The 9,102-nt window shown below is 37.4% G+C and overlaps 1 protein-coding gene across 4 annotated transcripts in view; it reads left to right on the top strand.

Moving 5' to 3' along the window:
• MBD2 (methyl-CpG binding domain protein 2) overlaps positions 1–6,306 on the top strand; it is a 56,419-nt gene extending 50,113 nt beyond the window's left edge. For all 4 annotated transcript variants that reach the window (XM_006018856.3, XM_006018855.1, XM_025198164.1 and 1 more), the window contains 2 exons: positions 1,193–1,332; positions 5,832–6,306. In XM_006018856.3, coding sequence (XP_006018918.1) covers positions 1,193–1,322 — 130 coding nt within the window. In that variant the 3' untranslated portion in view covers positions 1,323–1,332; positions 5,832–6,306. The remainder of the gene's footprint in view (positions 1–1,192; positions 1,333–5,831) is intronic.
• Positions 6,307–9,102: the final 2,796 nt, after the last annotated feature.

The following is a 9,102-nucleotide window of genomic DNA, read 5'->3' as shown; positions in this document are numbered from 1 at the left end:
CCCCTCTTTCCTGCCTGCTCCCTGAGACAGATAGCACAGGCAACCACAAGTAAGCTGGAATGGGGGTCTGGGAGCAGACAGTGAGAGGGAATCTGGGGTCTTGGGGAGGACGGAGCGGGCCTTTACGCTAAGCTGTTGCCTACAGCAGCTACACCTTAGTGTAACATGGTCTGGGTAACACAGAGCAGAGAGAATCTTGCCCTGGAGGGGCATAACTGAGCCACCTAAGGGGTGCTTAAAGCTAGTTTCAGTTGTTTAATGTGCTGACAGTCTAGGTGTTAAGAGCTCCAGGAACTGCCCATAGAAACACAGCCCTTAGACTTCACTCTGCATCTATAATGCTACTAGGCTAGTCAGTTTGGGGGGTTTTCACTTTATAGTTTCCATCTGTGGTGACTGGGTTATGAATTGACAGGCAAGAATTTGAATATTGACAGCTTTCCTTGAGGCACAAAACTGTTTAAATTGGATTTTGTAAAATACTTCTAAAATCTGCAAGAACTAAATTTTGGGTCAAAATATTGAGTTTAATTTATTGCAAAACAAGGTAGTGAAGCAGCAAATTATTTGACTGTGTTTACTAAACTTTGCTCTCTTTTACAAAATGCTCTCATCAAAGGAGTGACATTTAACACTTAAGAATCTGAAGACTTTTCCCATTACTGACTAGATGCAAAGTAGTTCACATTTAAAGCATAAAAGTGGGGAATGTCACTTTTTAAAAACACGGCAGAGTTTTTTAAAATATTGACTTAAAGAGAAATAATTGGTGTATGCTCTTACTTTGCTTTCCTGCTATGACAAGAATTTATCTAAACTGTGGTAAGGTATGGTAGTTGGGAGGGAAATAATGTATCTTGGAGCCTTGTTCTCTTGTATTACATACTGTGATATGGGATATACATTTTTGTAGAAATCTCTTGCATTTCTGCTTACCCCGTTATAAGCTCTAAGAATTTAGAGCAAAAAGAATGACTGGTGACTCAGCTTCAACTAATAGGTGAATATCGACAAAAGAAATCTTGATTAAAATCAGTTTATAATAGCATGAAAGCATTAAAATCCTTATTGTTACACTTAAACTTAAGTTCTTTTTCACAAGTCACTGGGTGGGGGCATTAGAGCCCTGTAGTGTTAACATATTTGGAAGGATTGTTAATGTCTCAAAACTCTGTCCTATTTTCTAAAACAGAAAACAAGAAGAGCGGGTGCAGCAGGTGCGTAAAAAACTGGAAGAGGCTCTAATGGCAGATATCTTGTCAAGGGCTGCTGATGCATCAAAAGATATGGATGTAGAAATGGACAACGGAGATGAAGCATAAGAAAAATCAGGTAAAGTCACACTGGCGGGTGATACTTCTGAGATCACAATTTTTAACACTGGTTGTTGTTAGACCCCAACTCCACGTGGCGCCCAACAACTAGGGAGACGACGATCCAATTGCTCATGGATCCTGTTGCTCGTTAGCCAGAGCAAGCAGGGAGCAAACACCAGCGCACATTGCATGCAACAGCTTTATTCAAAATGAAGACAGCTTTGGACTAGCTCCCAAAAAGCCAACAAACAGGGGAGCTGCAGTGAATAGTTTTTTCCCACATTTATACACTTTGGTTTATACTCATTAACATTTATTCCACTCTTACTCCTCCTCCAGTTGCACCCATTTCTCCTCCCATCTGAAGCTCCGCCTCTGTTTACTGTTTGCTTCGTTAGCATGGAATTGCCTATGCATTTTACTCATTTACATGTCTTTTTGCTATGAGCACGTCTAAGACCTTGACTTCTTTTCTTCGGTCAGTGGGCAGACTTTGACCAAAACCTGGAAGCTTCTGGAGGCTTCACCAATCGCCATTCACCTTTTTTACATATGTTCATCTCGGATTCTGTTACCAATTACATGTTCTTTTCCACATTCCAGCCTGTTTTTCTGTTTCAGGTTGTACCATCTTCCACCTTTTTTGGGCCCGTCTCTTATCTCATTCCTTACTGTAGCTGCTTTGCAGCACACAGGCTCGCACAGATTCACTTGCTGCTTTTTCCTCAGAAGATGGTTGACACAGTTAAGATAGTTACTTGGTATAAGCAAATGGCTGGCTTAGATATCATTCTGCCTTGTGGTCAGCAGCTCTGCTAGGCCACAGTTCATGCCTTTATTCAGCTGCAAACCCAGTGCTCCCTAAGATCCAAATATTGTCACTCTAACAGTTCTGATTAAGTGACCCAGAAATTGAGCCCTGCTTTTTTCCAATATTAGTATGAGTAGTTATTGATTGTGGCTCTAGAATAATTAATAAGTGTTAAATAACCTGTGCTTTGATGCCAGTGCAGAAAATCAGAAGGCGTGTTGTCCAAACCACCAATAGAAAAGAGGAAGAAAACCTTGCCCCAAGGGTTTGGGTAGAGTTTTTTCACAGCTTAGTCATGTGGGTGGTGGCCCAATACCTTGAATATAAATATAAATGTTAAAATGTGGTCAACTTCTGTAATTCTAACAAGCAAGTTGGCAGTATACACTCTGCAGAAATTACTTTACTTTATTTCTCTATCTTTCTGTATAGAGAATGATTTGATTTTTAGATTGTCTTCTTTTTTTGTTTCCCCCTGACCATTACGTATATTCTTATAGAACTAAACTACCAAACGTTTACACTTTTTTTTTCTATTTGGCTTTTCTTACAAAGTAACTTCTGTACTACAGGACAATTGGTTAATACTCCTTTCAGTCAGCTATAGCATATTCTTTAGCTTTGAGGACAGCCAAATTTGTGAACTTGTACAGCTCCAATTGAAGCTGATTTGAGTTTTGTACATACCAAGGACTGAATTTGGCCTTGAGACTCCATGTAAACATGGCATTGTCTAAGTTGCGTGTATTTGAACAGACTTGCATTTAAAAAAAGTACTAAATATACTTCTGTCATAACCTGGCTCCCACCCTTCACAGTGGATTTTTCTCTTCTCTGGTTTCTATTGTAGGGGGTAGCAGTGGAAACGGCCCAGAGGCTGGTGTTGCTTCTGTACCAGTAGCCTCTAGAAATGCAGCAAATAAGGAAGATTCTGGCCCTTTCTTTTTTTGAGGAAACTTTGAGAATTTCCTTTTCCACATCCAAACTGTTAGTCTAACATGCACTTGGTTACTGCTACAGACCATCTGGCCTAACGTTCTGCAATGTTCGGTGACTTATTTTTGTATTGTCACCCTTCCTTCCCATTGCTTTGAACATGGTAGCTTAACACAGTGAAAGCAGTCCTCAATCTAGTCTTTACACTATGTCTGCAGTGTTCTCGTGCAGCCCTCTGGAAGGGGAGACGCACCTATTTTTACTTAAGAATGGAAAGATTGTTCCTACTTTAATTAATTTCCTTTCTTACACTCTGGTCTACCAGACCTGCTTGTCTAGAGTATACACCAAAGTATTTAAATTCCTAGAAGGATTGCTCTTTGTCTTCCAAAATAGCTGGAGTTATTGCATTACCTAGCCATTTTACTAATTTGATCTGTACAAGTAAGTATTTATTAATACACTTCTGGAAATTATTCAGAAAGATGACTTGACTAATTCTCTTGGTTTCCATGAACTAGAATATTGAAGTATAGCATTCATTCACTATGGGTCCACACTTTGAGATCTGACCTTTGCATCAGCAATAAACAAGATCTTAACGATTTATGATGATATTTTATGCAAGATGGTTGTGTTGGACCTAAGCCCTCTAATTAATTTTCCAGTTCTGTTTTGTGGCATTTAAGCCAAAAACTGAGGCAAATGAAGACCTGCGCTTGCTGACACAGATCTCTGGCAGCCATGTAAGGAAGGCTTCTGACAATTAGTTAAGTGAGATTTTTGTAGTTTAGAAAGTGACCATGTTTAGGTCTTCTTTTAAAGAAGAGACTTTCTAGATATGGGATGTAGATTCTGATCCCATTTCCAATTCCATGGAGGACCCTTCCCTTTGAGGATTAGTTTAGTGGATGGATCTGTTGAGAGAAGAAATTATTAACGTTAGAACTGTACTAGCTATGGAGGCCAGTATTTTATTCATTCCTTAACATGCCATTTATCCATAAGAAAAACAGAATTTGAAATCAAATCAATTAAGAGAACATTGGCTTAAAGCCAGTTACATTAAAGGAAATTAAACTCCTATAGAAAGACTATTTATGTAATTAAGTTCACCCTACTGTCCAAATTGATTTTACAGTTTGGTTCATTTGAGTGTTTTGGTTTAAATCAGCGATTCTCAACCAGGGTGCTGTGGCATGCTTGGGTGCCTTGAGATCCCTTTGAGGATGCTGTTAGGTGTGCAAATATAATTCACAAGATAAATACAGAGTTTTCACAAGGGAAACCATAGTATTAAAACATCATGATCGGTTATGGTCTTTCTAAGTTCTTTGTAGCAGAAGCAGGGCTCTATTATTCTTCTGTAGTAAAAAAAACAAGTAAAAACTAAGAACTGGGATTTTGTGATGGGCCTAGAGTCTATTGAGTGCTTCATGTCCAAAAAGATTGAGAACCACTTGTTTAGGTAGGAATGTACTTCATTATCACCTATTTCAGATTAACAGAAGTGTGTTCCTAAACATTGCAGAAGTGTGTGTTCATAAAATACTATAAATAAACCCTATGAATCAGCCAGCAGAGTAGTGCTACATAAATATAAATTTTATTTGGTTTTTTTGAAGTTTTTTTGACTGGAAGCTACATTCCAGTATTGTTTCATTTACTTAACAGACTAGCAGTGCTCTCACTGTTTTCAGTTAATATAAAATGGTTAGGGAGAGTTTGATTGCAAATATTTGCCATTACATTTTCATCCTTTCTTAATAGTCTTTGCATAATAGAGTTAAATGTGGGGGTGGAGCGGGGGGCAATATGCAGGAATTTTGACGTGTGTGAGAGTGAAACTTCATATCTCTGAAAGTCAAAGACAAATTTAAAATGTGCCAACAGTATGAACTCTTTTGGGTTATTTTTTGTTTTGTTTTTTTGAAATCCAGAAGATCTATGATACTTGGTTTTATTGTATTATAAAATATTACTCATAAGCTAGTGGAACACCTACATATTTTTTTACTAAAATGATGGACTTAAATACATAGTAAATATGTTTCTTTATCTTTACCCTCTACTGCTGCATTGCTTTTTCCTTAAAGTTTTCATAACTGTAGATGTAAGGTTTTTGAATAAGTGATCATTTTGTTTGAAAATGCTTTTTATGTAAAGGAGAAAAAGTACCAGTTTTAAAAAATACTTGAATTAAAAAAATATTAATATCATACATTTTGGACAGTTAATCAAAAGTGCAATTTTGATTAACTTTTTAATATAAAAGAATAGAAGCTGTGCAATATAGGAAAAAATGAAATGTTCACGTAATAAGGCCATGATTTAGATATAGCAGAAACAGGTTACATTTTAAGAGGATATGTTTATAAAGGTTAGGAGACCATGTTATATGCAACTTATGGACTTGCTGGACTCAACAACTGAAACGTCAATTATTCCTTTATCTCATAGTTTCCTAGTTTTAGGGGCTGGAAGGGACCTTACAGATCATCGGGTCCAGCCCCCTGCACCCCAGCTTTGGGCAGGAAAGACTGCTGGGATCAGATGACCCCAGCAAGATGGGCATCATGACACTTTTTGAAGATTGCCAGGGTGGATATGGGTGGATTTATAAGGCACTTAAAACTATAATGTACCTTTTTAAAGTGATCAAGCATAGCTGTGGTAATCTGTTTAAACCAAGTTGTTCTAGCTGAACCTACCTGTCCCATAATTACTTCAGAATATAAATAACGTTTACCCTTCTCTCTACCTCACAGGTACTTTAACTGACTTGTCCCGGAGGAATTTCCTAAAAGCCAGAGGCACTTTCTCCTTCGGTCTTTCGTTATAAGAAGAAATGGACCCATGCACATTTATATAGCTTTCTAATAGCATTAAAACCAATGCCTTTTTTAGACTCCTATTTTTGATGTATATATCTTATTTGAAAAGCAAACTTTATTTTGTGTCCTATGACTTAAAAAGTCATTTTTTAATATCAAGCGGTTCCCTTAATCTGAAGCTGAGCTTTTGATGCCAGGTTGCAAACCTACTGGAATTATTGCCTGTACTAAATATTTGTTTTTCCTGTGGTTTTTTTAGTAAGGATCAATCAGGAGAACAGAATGCTTCCCAATTAAAGATTATTGTGACTCAATGTATATAAACAGATTTTTATACCTATTGAGTGAAGACACCTGTACATTCTTCCATCATCACTGTAAAGATAAATAAATGACTATATTCAGAGCATCTGAAAATTGTTGTGTTATATGGGGCGTGGGATGAATTTGTCCTTGTTTTGTGTTTCCAGAGTCCAGGGCATCCTCCTTTCATCTACTGAAGATTAGGTAGGCAAGGGAAAGGTTTACGTGAATGATTTCTACCCAGGGTAGTGCCTGATGAAATTTTATCTGCACTCACAGCAGTTCCTAGATCTTCCTGAAAGCTGAAGTACAATAAACCAACTTCCTCCAAGAAAGAAGAATGCCAGAAGCAGCCAAGATGGCTAAGTTCTGCTCAAATTTTTTTATGTTTAAATAAAACAAATGGAAAGGAACAAGCAGCAACAAGCTCATACAACTCAGTCCAGATAGACAAAAGTTTTGACCTCTGCTTGGCTTATATCACTGGCTGTCAACACTTTTGGGTCACATACGCCCACAATTTTTAATTAGCTATACTGATAGATAGTTCTCTGTGATGATAAAAACAAAAAATGCATACACATTTTGTTGCTATAGTGCAATTTAAGAGATTGTAGGTGTTACATTTTTCTTCCTCTCCATTTTTTGTATTTCTCCTTTTCATTTGATTCACCTGTCTATCCAACACATCACAATTTTAAGAAATGCCACTCTTTACTATCATAAGGGTTTCTTGCTTTCTGTGTATTCTGTTTTGAATCGCGTATTTTCTGTTTGAATCAGGCTGAAGGAGTATGGTCTCCCAAATTTTCCTTTTGACTTTTAGTCCCTAAAAGCTATAGAGCTTCAAAGTGAAAACAAGTCTTAATTAGCACCAATCTGTTCTCCAAGGATGTGCTATTCATTTGCCTGGGATCCCTCTTAACTTAAGGCTGGTGAGGGTCAGCCTTTTATATAAGCAATCACACTGAATTGTGGTACGTACTAAAGAGGAACTTGGTAAGACTGAATGTTTAGTGGTCCTTGTCTTGGGTTTGCTTCCTTCTTTATTGCTAACCTGGTCAACTTCAAAAGGAATCCCTGCAGGTCTGGAAAAAGTAATGAATTTAGGAGTCTGATTTAATTTCTTCCTTCCCATAGGATCCACTTAAACTGTTCACTTCTCAAGGTTTGGATTGATTCCTTAGCTATCCTGGAGAGTTCAGAGCCTTATTCTTGCATTTAATTTAAGACTATTTTTGGAGGAGTGCAAATGTTCTATATATGTAACTTTTCATAATACAAGATATGGTAATAAATAATCATTCTTAGGGGCCTTATTAAATTGCACTAGACATTTTTTCTGATTGGGGGTGGGGGAAGTGGGGATTTAGGTAAGCTCTATCACTTCTGATTCTGTCTGTAAGGTATTGGGTGGTGGGGGTTATATGTATCTATTGATCAAAAAACTCATAGGTCTCAGACTCTCATCCAGGCTTCCTTTTGTGCAGCTGTGCAATCCATTCTCATTATAGAAACTAAAATATGATCACAACTTGCAGTCATGCGCCAACTGAAAGTAAATGCAATAAAACCAGCACAGAAATGGGTTTAAGGACAACATCCCTACTAAATGTCTTTTTGATTGTAAGAGCTAAAAGCAAGATACAGCTCTTTCAAAAGGAAGGTTACCATGGTTTGTGGTTTGCTTGGGGTTTATAAGAACGTTAACTCTTAATGCTGCAGGGGACTAATGCCCTGTATTTCAAATCCTTTTTTAATAAAAAATGGGAGATAGGATTTATTGCTATTCATCGTACAATGACTAATACTGTCTTGTCACTTGTCTCTTGTCTGACAGAGAAATGGATGTAAGACACATTTAAGACTCTTCTGAAATCCTACCACATAGTATATGTCTAAAATTTACAACATGCTTCATTTGATACGAGTAATACCCCAACTCACCAAAACCATGTTTTTCAGTATCTTGTAAGTACCTATGCTAACGATGAGTTATCATTAGATCTGTTCAGACAATGGGAGGATTACTGATAGGAATGCTAGACTTTGACAGAAAAAAATGAGTGGCTGAAAACCAGCAAACTTTTCTTTTTTTTTTTTGGCCAACAAATTACTTTTAATTGAATAAAAAGAGAGAGGAGCTGCAAGAGGAGCACAACAGGTCACCTAGTCCATTCCTTTGTTCCCACACAGGATCAATTATACCTGAATTCCAACCCTGACAGATGTTTGTCCAAGCTGCTCTGAAATCTAATGATTCCACAACCTCCATATATAAACTTTTGGCATTCAATTATCCTCACACTTAAAAAAAAGTTTTTCCTGATGTTTTAACTGAAATCTCTCTTGCTGCAATTTAAGCCCATTAATACATACCCTGTTCCCAGTGAATTTGGAGAACTATTTATAATCATACTGTTTGCAGTAGCCTCCTTAATATTTGAAGGCTTATGCTTCCCTCTGTCGTCATTTTTGTGTTTTTCCAGTCTAAACAAACCTAGTTCCTGGGATCTTTTCATATACATCATTCCCTGTATCCCTTCTAACTTTCTTGCTCTCTGCTGTACTCTCTTTCCAACTGGGCCACATTTTTCCTGAAGTGTGATGTCCAAGTTTAGATACAGTACTCTGGAGGCCTTACTAGTACTGAGTATACAGAAAAGATTACTTCATGTGTCTATATCTGCCCAACTAAAGCACTCTGCATTTGTCCTTAATGAACTCATTCATTTATTTCACTGTTTTTCCAATTGGTCAAGATATCAGTACTAAGCTGATGATTGATAACGGGCTTTTAGTAAACATACTATACTTGGGCATATTATACACCAGGCAGGTGGAAAATCCAAGAGACAAAGTAACTGGCTAACAAATGAAGATTTGGAGCAGAATGCAGTTC

Source organism: Alligator sinensis, unplaced genomic scaffold (genome assembly GCF_000455745.1).
Source record: "Alligator sinensis unplaced genomic scaffold, ASM45574v1 scaffold701_1, whole genome shotgun sequence".
Lineage (NCBI taxonomy): Eukaryota > Metazoa > Chordata > Crocodylia > Alligatoridae > Alligator > Alligator sinensis.
The sequence above is the reverse complement of the archived record's forward strand: the minus strand, read 5'-3'. Positions and strand labels throughout refer to the sequence as shown.